The following is a 16,280-nucleotide window of genomic DNA, read 5'->3' on the forward strand; positions in this document are numbered from 1 at the left end:
GAAACTCACAGTAACGACCAGGTGGACGATAGATAATAACAAATCAAACTGGTTTTTGGGACTTCCAATTTGGATGGACAAGACTAAGAGTCAAGCTTTCAAATGAATTAAAGCTCTGTCTGGGTTTTTGATTAATTAATAAGCTGGAGTGGAAGATTGCTGCTAATCCTCCGCCCCGGCCCGTGCTACGAGCATTCTGACAGTTAGTGTGACTCGGGGGAGTTGACTCAATTAAACTAACATATTCATCCTGCTGTAACCAGGTTTCTGTAAGGCAGAATAAATCAATACGTTGATCAATTATTATATCATTTACTAACAGGGACTTAGAAGAGAGAGACCTAATGTTTAATAGACCACATTTAACTGTTTTAGTCTGTGGTGCAGTTGAAGGTGCTATATTATTTTTTCTTTTTGAATTTTTATGCTTAAATAGATTTTTGCTGGTTATTGGTGGTCTGGGAGCAGGCACCGTCTCTACGGGGATGGGGTAATGAGGGGATGGCAGGGGGAGAGAAGCTGCAGAGAGGTGTGTAAGACTACAACTCTGCTTCCTGGTCCCAACCCTGGATAGTCACGGTTTGGAGGATTTAAGAAAATTGGCCAGATTTCTAGAAATGAGAGCTGCTCCATCCAGAGTGGGATGGATGCCGTCTCTCCTAACAAGACCAGGTTTTCCCCAGAAGCTTTGCCAATTATCTATGAAGCCCACCTCATTTTTTGGACACCAGTCAGACAGCCAGCAATTCAAGGAGAACATGCGGCTAAACATGTCACTCCCGGTCCGATTGGGGAGGGGCCCAGAGAAAACTACAGAGTCCGACATTGTTTTTGCAAAGTTACACACCGATTCAATGTTAATTTTAGTGACCTCCGATTGGCGTAACCGGGTGTCATTACTGCCGACGTGAATTACAATTTTACCAAATTTACGCTTAGCCTTAGCCAGCAGTTTCAAATTTCCTTCAGTGTCGCCTGCTCTGGCCCCCGGAAGACAACTGACTATGGTTGCTGGTGTCGCTAACTTCACATTTCTCAAAACAGAGTCGTCAATAACCAGAGTTTGATCCTCGGCGGGTGTGTCACCGAGTGGAGAAAAACAGTTAGAGATGTGAACAGGTTGGCGGTGTACATGGGGCTTCTGTTTAGGGCTACGCTTCCTCCTCACAGTCACCCAGTCGGCCTGCTTTCCCGGCTGCTCGGGATCTGCTGGAAGGGAGCTAACTGGCTGGACCTGGCTAGCTGTAGAATTTTCCACGGTGCGGAGCCGAGTCTCCAATTCGCCCAGCCTGGCCTCCAAAGCTACGAATAAGCTACACTTATTACAAGTACCATTACTGCTAAAGGAGGCCGAGGAATAACTAAGAGCAGAAAAGTGCGGGAGAGACAGGAGAAGCCGCCATGCTAAATCTGCTAAGAGCTAGTAGCTGCGCTAAGCTAGCGGATTCCTAAAAACACACAAAGTGAATAATGTGTAAATAATTTAGAGGTGATTCAGCAGAGGGAGTGCTTTAGTTAAGGCACGTGAAGATTACACTGTGAAATAAATCGTTATCTAGTTATCTAGATCAATCTAACTGCGCAGATTAAACAGATAACAGATACAGCAAAACACCGCTGTGCTGCGGAACAGGAATTGATACAATACTGCAGTGAGAGCCAACCACCAGTAGAGGCAAGCACAACAAAGAACAACAAAACAAATAAACAGCAAACAAAGAAAAACAAACAACAAAGCAGAGAACAGCAAAAAAAAACAACAAAGAACAAAACAAATAACAAAGAATAAAAACAAACAGCAACAAAGGACAACAAAACAAATACAACAAAACAAAAAGAAATAAACAGCAAACAAAGAAAAACAAACAACAAAAAATAACAAAAACAAACCACAAGAACAACAAAAACAAACAAACACCAACAAAACAAACAAAGAACAACAGACAAACAACATCTGTCATTGTCCAAATCCTTCTGGACCTGACCACATGGGTTTAAACTGGCTCAGGCCTGTAATGGTTTCTGGTTTATTGGGTGTTGTTTTGTGTGAAATGGTTTGAATCTGCTTCATGACACATTAACCCTTTGATCCAGATCAGCTGTCTTGATGAAAGCACCTCTAAGCTCCTCCCCTTCCTGTCCTGCAGTGTGTATGTACAAGGAGCCGTCGCTGCACGAACTCGAGGAGAAGCTCCTGAAATCATCACGGAGTCCAACCATCAACAGTGAGAAGAGAGTGAGAGATTTGAAGCAGCAGGATGAGCCAGAGGATGACACCACAGAGCGAGATGGCTCATAGCCTGCAGTGCCCCCTGGAGGTCCGGAGGAGGAGAACTCCCATTTTGACACTCCGTCTGTTCATCAGGAACCACGACAACCGCACCGACCACAACAGCGACAAAGGCAAAAAAACAAAAATCAATCAGTCACAGGAAAAAAATTGCTTATGTTGCTTATGATGAAATATTTTAGAAAAAAATGTTAAGAGGTCAGGGGGAGGAGTTTATTTTTAAAAGTCAGGACGATGATGATGATGATACACATTTTATGCAAAAAGACACGCTGGCAGCGTGCCAGGAGGCGCGCACGTCTGCTCTTCATCAGATCGCAGTCATCATCACTGTCACCATGACAATGGCGAGTCGATCCAGCGCTCAGAACTCAGAAGCTTTAAGCCATGTAGAAACTGCTGCACTTTGGACACGCCCCCTGCTTCGTCTGCATGTTGTCCCATCTAATCATAGAGAAGACGTTCTGGTTCTGGTTTGGGGCCGGTCTTGGGGTTTGTTGCAAACATTGCCGATAAAAAGAAGGGAAACTGGACCGGTTCTGAAAAACGTCTGCTGGACTCAGGTGACCGTTGTTGTTCCTGTTTTACTCCTTCAGATTTAAAGTGACAGGAAGTGGATCAGAACCAAACCTTTCAAAACAAAATAAAAATGCTGTTTGGAGCTTCTTTTTTTCTATCTCAAAAGGTTCTGACCCAAAAACATTCTTTGATGATACATATTTCAAGAGAATTGTGACAAAACATTACTTTATGTTTGTATTATTTTAAGACAAAACAAAAATTCAGTAAAAACTAATCTGAAAATAGAGAACACGATGCTGAAGTACCCTCAGCCGGATGAGCATTCAATCAATGACAGTGTGACCTTTTGACCTCTTAAAATAGCCTTAGGACAAACAGACAGACCTTGGACAAGTTCAAGACCTATTCTAAAAGGTTAAAAGGTCACATTGTTTCCTGTTTTGATGCTCATACAGCCGAGGGTATTTTAGCATTATGTTATATTTTAAATAAGCCGAGGGAAGCGACCAAGACACTAAGATGCCAAGACGCTAAGACACCAAGACGCTAAGACACCAAGACACTAAGATGCCAAGACACTAAGATGCCAAGACGCTAAGACACCAAGACACTAAGACACCAAGACACTAAGATGCCAAGACGCTAAGACACCAAGACACTAAGACACCAAGACGCTAAGACACCAAGACGTTAAGATGCCAAGACACTAAGACGCTAAGACACCAAGACACTAAGACACCGAGACGTTAAGACGCCAAGACACTAAGACACCGAGACGTTAAGACGCCAAGACACTAAGACACCAAGACACTAAGACACCGAGACGTTAAGACGCCAAGACACTAAGACACCGAGACGTTAAGACGCCAAGACACTAAGACACCAAGACACTAAGACACCAAGACGTTAAGACGCCAAGACACTAAGACACCAAGACACTAAGACACCAAGACGTTAAGATGCCAAGACACTAAGACGCCAAGACGCTAAGACGCCAAGACACTAAGACGCTAAGATGCCAAGACACTAAGACGCCAAGATGCTAAGACACCAAGACGTTAAGACGCCAAGACACTAAGACACCAAGACGTTAAGACGCCAAAACACCAAGACGCTAAGACACCAAGACGTTAAGACACCAAGACATTAAGACGGCAAGACACTAAGACACCAAGATGTTAAAACGCCAAGACACCAAGACGCTAAGATGCCAAGACGCTAAGACACCAAGACGTTAAGACACCAAGACATTAAGACGCCAAGACACAAAGACACCAAGACGTTAAGACACCAAGACGTTAAGACGCTAAGACGTTAAAACGCCAAGACGCTAAGATGCCAAGACGCTAAGACACCAAGACGCTAAGATGCCAAGACACTAAGACACCAAGACGTTAAGACGCCAAGACACTAAGACACCAAGACGTTAAGACGCCAAGACGTTAAGACGCCAAGACACTAAGACACCAAGACGTTAAGACGCCAAGACGCTAAGACACCAAGACGTTAAGACGCCAAGACACTAAGATGCCAAGACGCTAAGATGCCAAGACACTAAGACACCAAGACGCTAAGATGCCAAGACACCAAGACGTTAAGACACCAAGACGTTAAGACGCCAAGACACCAAGATGTTAAGACGCCAAGACACTAAGACGCCAAGACACTAAGACACCAAGACACTAAGACACCAAGACGTTAAGACACCAAGACGCTAAGAGGCCAAGACGCTAAGACATAGACACAGATATAGAGACACTGTGTCTCTACATCTGTGTGTGTTTGTACATCTGTGTGTGTATCTCTGTGTGTGTCTGTTTGTATGTCTGTGTTTGTATGTCTGTGTGTTTCTGACTGTCTGTCTGTGTGTGTGTCTATCTCTGTGTATGTCTGTGTGTGTCTGTCTGTGTGTTTCTGACTGTCTGTCTGTGTGTGTGTCTATCTCTGTGTATGTCTGTGTGTGTCTGTGTTTGTATGTCTGTGTGTCTCTGTCTATCTGTGTGTGTATGTCTGCCTGTGTGTTTGCCTGTGTATTGATCTATCTGTGTGTGTCTGTATGTGTTAGTATGTCTGTGTGTTTCTGTCTCTGTGTGTGTGTGTGTGTGTCTGTCTGTGTGTGTGTCTATCTCTGTGTTTGTATGTCTGTGTGTGTTTGTCTATCTGTGTCTATTTGGATGTCTGTGTGTGTCTGTCTGTGTCTATTTGGATGTCTGTCTGTGTGTGTCTGCCTGTGTGTTAGTATGTCTGTGTGTTTGTGTGTGTGTCTGTCTGTCTCTATATCTGTGTGTGTTTGTCTGTCTGTGTCTATTTGGATGTCTGTGTGTGTTTGTCTGTGTCTATTTGGATGTCTGTCTGTGTGTGTCTGCCTGTGTGTTAGTATGTCTGTGTGTTTGTGTGTGTGTCTGTCTGTCTCTATATCTATGTGTGTTTGTCTGTCTGTGTCTATTTGGATGTCTGTGTGTGTTTGTCTATCTGTGTCTATTTGGATGTCTGTCTGTGTGTGTCTGCCTGTGTGTTAGTATGTTTGTGTGTGTGTGTCTGTCTGTCTCTATATCTGTGTGTTTGTCCATCTGTGTGTTTGTCTCTGTGTGCTTGTCTATCTGTCTATCTATGTGTGTTTGCCTGTGTATTGATCTATCTGTGTGTCAGAATGCCTGTGTGTTTCTGTCTGTCTGTCTGTGTTTGTCCATCTGTGTATTTTTGTCTGTGTGTCTATCTCTGGGTTTGTCTCTGTGTGCTCGTCTGTGTGTCTGTCTGTGTGTGTCTATCTCTGTGTTTGTCTCTGTGTGCTCGTCTGTGTGTCTGTCTGCCTGTGTATTGATCTATCTGTGTGTGTCTGTGTGTTTGTCTGTGTGTGTCTGTCTGTCTATGTTTCTCTGTGTCTGTCTGTGTGTGTTTGTCTGTCTGTGTCTGTCTGTGTGTGTCTGTGTGTTTGTCTGTCTGTGTCTGTGTGTGTTTGTCTGTGTGTGTGTGTCTGTCTCTGTGTTTGTCTGTCTGTGTGTGTGTGTGTCTGTCTGTGTTTGTCTGTGTGTGTGTGTCTGTCTCTGTGTTTGTCTGTCTGTGTGTGTCTGTCTGCCTGTGTATTGATCTATCTGTGTGTGTCTGTGTGTTTCTGTCTCTGTGTGTGTCTGTCTGTCTATGTTTCTCTGTGTCTGTCTGTGTGTGTGTGTTTGTCTGTCTGTGTCTGTCTGTCTGTGTTTGTCTGTCTGTGTCTGTGTGTGTTTGTCTGTGTGTGTGTGTCTGTCTCTGTGTTTGTCTGTCTGTGTGTGTGTGTGTGTCTGTCTGTGTTTGTCTGTGTGTGTGTGTCTGTCTCTGTGTTTGTCTGTCTGTGTGTGTCTGTCTGCCTGTGTATTGATCTATCTGTGTGTGTCTGTGTGTTTCTGTCTGTGTGTGTGTCTGTCTGTCTATGTTTCTCTGTCTGTCTCTGTGTCTGTCTGTCTGTGTTTGTCTGTCTGTGTGTGTCTGTCTGTGTTTGTCTGTCTGTCTGTGTGTTTCTGTCTCTGTGTGTCTGTCTGTCTATGTTTCTCTGTCTGTCTCTGTGTGTGTCTGTCTGTGTGTGTCTGTCTGCCTGTGTATTGATCTATCTGTGTGTGTCTGTGTGTTTCTGTCTCTGTGTCTGTCTCTCTGTGTGTGTTTGTCTGTCTGTGTCTGTCTGTCTGTGTCTGTCTGTGTGTGTTTGTCTGTCTGTCTGTGTGTTTCTGTCTCTGTGTGTGTCTGTCTGTCTATGTTTCTCTGTGTCTGTCTCTGTGTGTGTGTTTGTCTGTCTGTGTCTGTCTGTGTGTGTGTGTCTGTCTGTTTGTCTGTCTGTCTGTGTGTTTCTGTCTCTGTGTGTGTCTGTCTATGTTTCTCTGTGTCTGTCTCTGTGTGTGTGTTTGTCTGTAGTCATACAGGCTCCGCCCCCAGTTTCAGACCCACAGTGTGTTTTTTATGAACAAACAAAAATGTCAAGAATGTTTTTTTTTTTTTTTTTAGCTGCTCCAAAATGACACACCCCCTCAGTTTACTGGCCAATCATTTAAAAGAGGTGAGCACTGGTGAGTAATTGGTTTGTGTCCCCAAACCTTTACACAAGATGAAGTATTTTCAAATCAACATGTTCTTAGAACAGGTCATATCAAGAAAAATCACCTCATTTAAATCCTCTTTTATTACATTTTAAACATTTTAAACAATTTCAAACTTTATTTTACATTTGGAAAAATTACACTTTTGTTCTTAATGAATTGCAATTCTGAAGTTCTCCTTTAAGAAACAAAATCACTTCATTTGATGATGTCATCATCTGGATGAACATAAAAATGCTTTTTTTTTTTAATTGTCAAAATTTTTTACTTTGTTTTGTGTTTAACTTTTGGAGGATGAAATCTGTCATCCACCATCTGGACAATCTGCTTCCTGTCATTAATGACATCATTTCTTGAACCACTGAAGTCGGGTCCATAAGTATTTGGACATGATGTTATATTTCACCTGGTTTGCCAGAAGACACATGGGAGACTCAAGCCCAGGCAATCTTCTCTCTTCCACCGTGAAGCTGCTCCAGCAGATGAACGTTAGCCACAGCAGCGTTGTGCTAGCGTCATGTGTGCACTGTGTCGTCGTCATGACAGCATCAGGCCAGTGTCAGGCCGGCGTGAAGTTGTCAATGTGACAACGGCAAGTCTGCATCGTGTCGGTGTCATGTCGACATGATGACAGTGTCAGGCCGGCATCAAGTTGCCGTGCCGGCATCATGTCTGTCATGTCGGTGTCATGACAGCATCAGACCGGCGTTAAGTAGCCATTGTGATGTCATGTCGGCGTTGAATCAGTGTCATGTTGGTGCCCTGACAGAGCCAGGCCAGCGTTGAGTTGGCGTTGTGACGCCATCATGCTGGCGTTGAGTCGGCATCATGATAGCTTAATGTCTGCATCATGTCTGCATCAAATCAGTGTCATGTCAGCGTCCTGACAGTCAGGCCAGCACTGAGGTGGCGTTGTGACGCTGTCATGCTGGTGTTGTGATGGCATCATGTCTGCAATCGTGTCGGCATCATGCCGGCGTAGAGTCGGTGTCATATCAGCGTCATGTCTGCATCGTGTTGTGTCGGCATAGAGTCGGCGTTGTGTCTGCGTCGAGTCGGCGTCGTGCCAGCATCATGTTGGCGTCGTGTCGGCATAGAGTCGGCGTCGTGCCAGCATCATGCTGGCGTCGTGTTGTGTCGGCATAGAGTCGGCGTTGTGTCTGCGTCGAGTCGGCGTCGTGCCAGCATCATGTTGGCGTCGTGTTGTGTCGGCATAGAGTCTGCGTTGTGTCTGCGTCGAGTCGGCGTCATGCCAGCATCATGCTGGCGTCGTGTTGTGTCGGCATAGAGTCGGCGTTGTGTCTCGTCGAGTCGGCATCATGCCAGCATCATGCTGGCGTCGTGTTGTGTCGACATAGAGTCGGCGTTGTGTCTGCGTCGAGTCGGCGTCGTGCCAGCATCGTGTTGTGTCGGCATAGAGTCGGCGTTGTGTCTGCGTCGAGTCGGCGTCGTGCCAGCATCATGCTGGCATCGTGTTGTGTCGACATAGAGTCGGCGTTGTGTCTGCGTCGAGTCGGCGTCGTGCCAGCATCGTGTTGTGTCGACATAGAGTCGGCGTTGTGTCTGCGTCGAGTCGGCGTCGTGCCAGCATCGTGTTGTGTCGGCATAGAGTCGGCGTTGTGTCTGCGTCGAGTCGGCGTCGTGCCAGCATCATGCTGGCATCGTGTTGTGTCGGCATAGAGTCGGCGTTGTGTCTGCGTCGAGTCGGCGTCATGCCAGCATCGTGTTGTGTCGACATAGAGTCGGCGTTGTGTCTGCGTCGAGTCGGCGTCGTGCCAGCATCGTGTTGTGTCGGCATAGAGTCGGCGTTGTGTCTGCGTCAAGTCGGCGTCGTGCCAGCATCATGCTGGCATCGTGTTGTGTCGACATAGTCGGCGTTGTCGTCTGCGTCGAGTCGGCGTCGTGCCAGCATCGTGTTGTGTCGACATAGAGTCGGCGTTGTGTCTGAGTCGAGTCGGCGTCGTGCCAGCATCGTGTTGTGTCGACATAGAGTCGGCGTTGTGTCTGCGTCGAGTCGGCGTCATGCCAGCATCATGTTGGCATCGTGTTGTGTCGGCATAGAGTCTGCGTTGTGTCTGCGTCGAGTCGGCGTTGTGCCAGCATCATGTTGGCGTCGTGTTGTGTCGGCATAGAGTTGGCGTTGTGTCTGCGTCGAGTCGGCGTCGTGCCAACATCATGCTGGTGTCGTGTTGTGTCGGCATAGAGTCGGCGTCGTACCAGCATCACGTTGGCATCGTGTTGTGTCTGCGTCGAGTCGGCGCCGTGCCAACATCATGCTGGCGTCGTGTTGTGTCTGCGTCGAGTCGGCGTCGTGCCAACGTCATGCTGGCGTCATGTTGTGTCGGCATAGAGTTGGCGTTGTGTCTGCGTCGAGTCGGCGTCGTGCCAACATCATGCTGGCGTCGTGTTGTGTCTGCATCGAGTCAGGGTCGTACCAGCATCATGTTGGCATCGTGTTGTGTCTGCGTCGAGTCAGCGTCATGCCAGCATCATGTTGGCGTCGTGTTGTGTCTGCATCGAGTCAGCGTCGTACCAGCATCATGTTGGCATCGTGTTGTGTCTGCGTCGAGTCAGCATCGTGCCAGCATCATGTTGGCGTCGTGTTGTGTCAGCATAGAGTCGGCGTTGTGTCTGCGTCGAGTCAGCGTCGTGCCAGCATCATGTTGGCGTCGTGTTGTGTCGGCATAGAGTCGGCGTTGTGTCTGCGTTGAGTCGGCGTCGTGCCAACATCATGCTGGCGTCGTGTTGTGTCTGCGTCGAGTCGCCGTCGTGCCAGCATCATGTTGGCATCATGTTGTGTCACCATAGAGTTGGCATTGTCTGCGTCGAGTCGGCGTCGTGCCAACATCATGCTGGCGTCATGTTGTGTCGGCGTCGTACCAGCATCATGTTGGCGTCGTGTTGTGTCGGCATAGAGTCGGCGTTGTGTCTGCGTCGAGTCGGCGTCGTGCCAACATCATGTTGACGTCGTGTTGTGTCGGCATAGAGTCGGCGTCGTACCAGCATCATGTTGGCATCATGTTGTGTCTGCGTCGAGTCGGCGTCGTGCCAACATCATGTTGGCGTCGTGTTGTGTCGGCATAGAGTCGGCGTTGTGTCTGCGTCGAGTCGGCGTCGTGCCAACATCATGTTGACGTCGTGTTGTGTCGGCATAGAGTCGGCGTCGTACCAGCATCATGTTGGCATCGTGTTGTGTCTGCGTCGAGTCAGCGTCGTGCCAGCATCATGTTGGCGTCGTGTTGTGTCAGCATAGAGTCGGCGTTGTGTCTGCGTCGAGTCAGCGTCGTGCCAACATCATGCTGGCGTCGTGTTGTGTCTGCGTCGAGTCGGCGTCGTGCCAGCATCATGTTGGCATCGTGTTGTGTCAGCATAGAGTTGGCGTTGTCTGCGTCGAGTCGGCGTCGTGCCAACATCATGCTGGCGTCGTGTTGTGTCGGCGTCGTACCAGCATCATGTTGGCATCGTGTTGTGTCTGCGTCGAGTCGGCGTCGTGCCAACATCATGTTGGCGTCGTGTTGTGTCGGCATAGAGTCGGCGTTGTGTCTGCGTCGAGTCAGCGTCGTGCCAACATCATGCTGGCGTCGTGTTGTGTCGGCATAGAGTCGGCGTCGTACCAGCATCATGTTGGCATCGTGTTGTGTCTGCATCGAGTCGGCGTCGTGCCAGCATCATGTTGGCATCGTGTTGTGTCTGCGTCGAGTCGGCGTCGTGCCAACATCATGCTGGCCTCGTGTTGTGTCGGCATAGAGTCGGCGTCGTACCAGCATCATGTTGGTATCGTGTTGTGTCGGCGTCGTGCCAACATCATGCTGGCCTCGTGTTGTGTCGGCATAGAGTCGGCGTCGTACCACCATCATGTTGGCATCGTGTTGTGTCTGCGTCGAGTGGGCGTCGTGCCAGCATCATGTTGGCATCGTGTTGTGTCTGCGTCGAGTGGGCGTCGTGCCAGCATCATGTTGGCGTCGTGTTGTGTCGACAGCGAGTCGGTGTTGTGTCTGCTTTGTGTTGGCGTCTCACTCGTCAAGCCGTTCTGGCTGTAAAAGTTACAATTTGGATGAATAATAATTATTGTATTTATTTTGTCCCAGTACTTTTGGACTCTGTAAAGTTGTTTGTTGCTTTTGCAAAGCATCTTGGGAGTGTGATCAACATTTGTTTTGTTTCTTTCTGCTGTTGTCGACCAATGGGAGGATTCTGTGATATTTCCAATATGGCCACCTCGTTAGTGAGCCGCTCGTCAGAATCATAAGCGAACATTTTTCAAAGTGACGTTTCTTGCCTCAGTCTGCATTTTGGCAGACGATTTCCACCTCGCTTCTGTGGCATTTGATGAGAGTTGAATTTTAGCTGCACGTTTGAAAGTTATTGAAATGTGCTCGTAAGCTGGGGGCGGAGCCTCAGCGGCTCTTTGGGAGTGACCGAATCCTCCTGCAGGTCTGGTGCCGGTCCTGGCTTTGGTTTTGTGCTGGTCCTGGTCAGATGACCCAGGTTCTGTTTTGGTGACGACGCTCTGACCCTCAGACTAACCCTGGCACTAACCTCTAATCATGTAGCACAGTCGATCACACCTTCGTCCACTCGTTTATCGCACTCGCTCATCGTAACCCTTCTCTCATTTCACAAACAGAATGAAGCGTTTCCGCACCTTCAAAGTAAGAGCACACTTCTGCAATGCTGGAAATGTTTCATAAATAGGAGCAAAGTAGACGTGCAGCAGAATCTGGACAATAAAACAGGCTTTAAATAAAAAAGTCGCTTTCTTTGTACGAATGCTTAGGTCTTAGAAAGTTAAACTTAACGAGCCAAAGTGCTTCCACAAGTCGCTGTGTTCATCATTATTGGCACATTTTGCAAACAAGTTGATGAAACTCTGCATGTTTAATATAAAGCAACATCAGTCCCAGAGTGCATGTTTTACTGTTAGCAAGTACGCTGCTGTTTCTGCTGCCATTTTGGGTCAGGAAGTGGGCGGAGTCACAGGTGGAGTTGGCTTTTCTGACCCTGGTTCCACTCCGTCCTGCCGTTAAAGTCTTCCGGTGGTGGAGCTCCAGTGACTTTTGGTTCAACGTGTTTAAACGCATTGAGAAAACGCCGCGCCAGGGCGTTTCTATGGAAACCGGAGTGTCCTTTATGCCAAAAACACATCTGCAGGTTTATGGCCTCCTGAGGTCCTTTCAGTCCAGACTGCAGCGGAATGCCGCCACCGACAACTGAAGTTCAAAGGTCACAGAAATAAAAAGCTATGTAATAAAATATAAGATTTGTGACCTGAAGGAGGCAGTAGTGAGTAAACTGTTGTCAGAAGTGGAACGTCAAAGGACAGTGTCAGCTACAGAAATGGTTCCTGTGCAGGACTTGCTGTGGGATTGGCATATGGTGATATTGCAACTTGCCTGGCGCCCTCTGCTGGTCAGGAAGAGAGATGACCTGACGCCACCATGTTTGTTTGCACCTTTTTATGCACCTTCATAGGAACCTTCATGTATTAATGTTGTCATCGCAAACAGGCCGCTGGATGAAAAGATTACTGACAAATAAAAGAATGAGCTCAAAGCCAGCATGTGTTTGTTTCTGTTCTGTCAAATGATGGAGGGGCGTGGCATGGGTCACTTTGATCCTGTTAAATTTGAAGCCTCAAATAAAAAATTGCCAAAACAACAACTAAAAAACAAAAATGAAGTACAATCCCACATGATGTCATAAAATGGGTGGAGCTGGAATGTAGCTGTTGTCTGTATGGATGTAATCACAATAGTGTTGACAACTTGGCGACTTTTTCACTATATCTGGCAACTTTCCAAACCCTCTTGAGATCTTATTTTCCCAAAAGTGACCAGCGACAAATCTCGCTACTTTTCCTGGTGTCATTGGAAATTTTTCTGGTATTTGGCAGATCAAAGGTGAAAGCATGTATTGATCAACAGTCTTTTCTCACCGAGTGGTAGCGGGTGTGTGCTCTGCCTGCAGCAGCTGCACAGCGCAGAGCAGACAGAGAACTACGCATGCGCGATGCCGCCCTTCTTCTCCGGTGTTTATGGCACTCAGCAAACTTTTTGGTGCATTGCTGCTTGGCTCCAGAAAGTTATGTTGAATCCAAAAGGATCCAAAAAGGCAAGGACCAAAAGTTATATTGGATTGGTTCCCACTGACCAATACCGTTAGAGCTTACTGCCAACAGCTAGCCAATCAGAGCACAGCATACGAAGGTCAGGAACTAGCTGACAGACGCTGGTTGAAAAAATGGCAACAAACATGTCAACAAACAGCAGAAAATCGTCTGCCAGCGAGGTTTACTGAGTTCACAGAGGAAGAACTGGTGGAAATATTGAACTCCAAGGATGCCAAAAACACTAAGAAGGTAGACAAGCACGCTACTGACATTTTAGAAGCATTCATATGCTGTTCACAACAAAATAAATTGATCTAATTTACTTAACTCTTTGTTGTTTGCTTAATTTGGGAGGGCGTGGAGAACATAATTGATGGATGGCAAGTCTCGTGGATGATGGATGGCGTATGCCTCGTCCAATATAACTTTTCTTCATCATGTTGGACTCCTTACCATCCATTATTTGTATAATATATCTGTCTGAGGAATCCACGTGTACTGATCCAGGATCTGTGTCCATTCATCCTGGATTGGTTGATTTGATTGAATGGTCCCCCCTAAAAATCTGTTCCCCCTGCCTTTGCTGCACATGCATCATTAGCCGTGGTATCACCTCGTTTCTGCTTCAAACTGCCTCCAGTCATCGTCTGTCTCATCCACAGATAATCTGAAGCTTTTCTACAACAATCATTTCCACATAAATTCAGCATTATTTCATCAGAAAAGGATGTGAACAGAGCGCCACGGCTACACGAGCTCAGTTTTTGCTGTGCGTCCATCATTTCAAAGCGTCACCTAGTAGCACCTTGTTTCTGCTTAAAACTGATTTTAGAATGATTTAAGAGGTTTTACTCAGACTGAAAGGGGCGACCCTGAGTCTGGTCTGCTTGGGGTTTCTTCCTCAGTATGATCAGAGGGAGGTTTTTCTTACCACTGTTACTCTGGGGGTTGGTAAGGTTAGACCTTACTTCTGTGAAGCACCTTTGTTGTGATTTGGAGCTATATAAATGAAATAAATTGGAAATTACAGTGAAAAGTTTTTTAGATGCAGCTTAAACCAGTAGATTCTGGGATTAATAAAGGATTCTGATTCTGATTAAAAGCAGAAAATGGTTTTAACAAATCTGGTTATTTTAAAGAACCAATTGTTGAGTCAGGTGATATGGGGGTGTGTCCTCGACGGCTAACGGCAAGACGAAGTCACGTGATGAATTCTCAGCATTTCATTTATTTGTTTCAACAGCTACAATCATCACTCTGCCCCCTACAGGCGACATACCTTCACTTAAGCAAATGTCCAAAATGTGCCAGATATTTTCCAGGGAAGGCAGCGCCACCAACAGACAGCAAAAATAATGTTGGTAGAAGAACAAACTATTCCACGATTTTGACTGTCTTGTTTCTGGGGGCGTGGCTAAAGGCATGGTCTGTGTAAACAAGATGTCATTCAGCACAAAGGTCAACATGAGGTCAAAGGGCTGATTCATCTTTTTTTAAAGGAGTTTGGGCCATGCCCACAAATCACCAAACCAACAGGCCCAATAATAAAAATAATAATAATCAGAATGTGAGTTAGTTCTGAGTTTATCTTTGACTTCTTTAATTGACTGAGTTCATTATTGTCATGAGGATGTGAAGGACACAAACAGCAGTACAGCTTCTGGACTCAAAATATCCAATCAGATTCACACTGATCAATATCTGGAGGTATGGATACACTGACCCCAACAATTCTCTTCCAAGTGGAACCTTCCAGGAAGTGGCTCCAATTCAGAAACGGATCAGAACTTCTCCAGCTGTGTGAGGCCCTCAGCCTCAGTGCTGCTGTGGACATTTACTGCCCCCTGCTGGTGATTGGAAGAACACAAACTTTGAGAAGACTTTTTTGTAGTCCATCTTAACTAGCAGCCGGGTTGTGGAACATAAGTCCAGATGATGGACAGAGTCCAGATGTACTTTATGTCAGTGACATCACAAAGTATTTGTGTCCACAGAGTAAAAAAGGAGACACAGTGGGTTGAAGTGGACCAGACTACTGCCAACTTTAATATTTCAAACTACCTGGTCTCCACACAGGAGCAGATCTGAATCCACCTGAGGTCCAACACGACATTCATCATCATCATCATCACACAAAGTGTTGTTGTTTGTTTACATTCTGTGCAAATGGACCCAAAAACACAAGACGTAGGATCCAGACATCCAGGATCAATGAATGAGCTGGGTTCAACCAATCCAGGATGAGCAGACGTGGATAGTACGAGCCAGGTGACACCGCTCCTGGATGAGTGCGTGCACGTGGATTTCTCAGACAGACCCCTCCATCCGTCAGCCAGGGCGGCGTACCTCTGCCCTCACGGGGGCTGACGAGGACCAAATCAAAAACAAAGGTAGCACCGGCAGTTATAAAACAACAAGAAGTACACACTGACTGCTCTGCTCAAACCACATCAACATGTCTGAGGATGGAGTTGGACCCTGAATATGATTCAGTTGACATTGTGTGACTCCATCAGTCTGTGACAAACAGGAGCTCACTGACTGAACTGAAGTCCCCCTTTGGGATAAATAAAGTTCCTCTTATCTTACATTTGCGCCTCTGCTCTGTTATCAGACTGTATACAGTTGTGATCAAAAGTTTCCTTCCCCCTGTTCTTCACCCCGTGTGTTTAACATCACTGACAGCTTGGAGTCTGTTGTGGTGGTTGTGGCTCTCTGATGGTGAAGCTGCCACTGAATATGTCTTAGACTTTATGTCCATCAGTTATGTAGAAATACAAACAGTATGACACTGTGGTAAATCTGTGTGGAGTAGAAAGCTCTCAAAAACTGTTGGAGAAGAGTGAGGAAAGCCACCAAGACACCCAGACAACCCAGAAGTTACAGGCTTCTGTGGCTGTGACTGGAGAAATCATGCACAGTGCATGCTTTGCATTTTTCATCACAACTCTTCAACGTGGAGTAGGGATGGGTATCAGGAACCGGTTCTTTTCGGGTATCGTAATGAAATTATTCCATCCACCGACATCAACAGCCTTTTTGCTTAACGATTCCCTTATCAGTCCTTCAGAGCGGCTGTTGTTTTTGGGGGTGTTTGTCGGGAAAATGATCATGTCTCTACGTTGATTACAGACCCTGAAGCGGGTCTGTAATCAACCGTTTCTGCAGCGCAGCTTTACTTTGAACCTTGAACCAATGAAGCAGTGCTTCGATCTGCTGCGTCATTGGTTCTTTGTTTTATTTCGCTTCATCTTAATTTTTCCCCACTAAAACCCTGAAGAGCATATGTCTGTGA

General features: G+C 46.6%; 1 protein-coding gene across 2 annotated transcripts in view; it reads left to right on the forward strand.

The window, feature by feature from the left end:
* LOC117509338 (fibroblast growth factor 12-like) overlaps window positions 1–2,955 on the forward strand; it is a 152,545-nt gene extending 149,590 nt beyond the window's left edge. For both annotated transcript variants that reach the window (XM_034168996.1, XM_034168998.1), the window contains exon 5: window positions 2,148–2,955. In XM_034168996.1, the coding sequence (XP_034024887.1) occupies window positions 2,148–2,299 (152 nt within the window). In that variant the 3' untranslated portion in view covers window positions 2,300–2,955. The remainder of the gene's footprint in view (window positions 1–2,147) is intronic.
* Window positions 2,956–16,280: the final 13,325 nt, after the last annotated feature.

This window comes from Thalassophryne amazonica, chromosome 4 (assembly GCF_902500255.1).
Source record: "Thalassophryne amazonica chromosome 4, fThaAma1.1, whole genome shotgun sequence".
In the NCBI taxonomy this organism is placed as follows: domain Eukaryota; kingdom Metazoa; phylum Chordata; class Actinopteri; order Batrachoidiformes; family Batrachoididae; genus Thalassophryne; species Thalassophryne amazonica.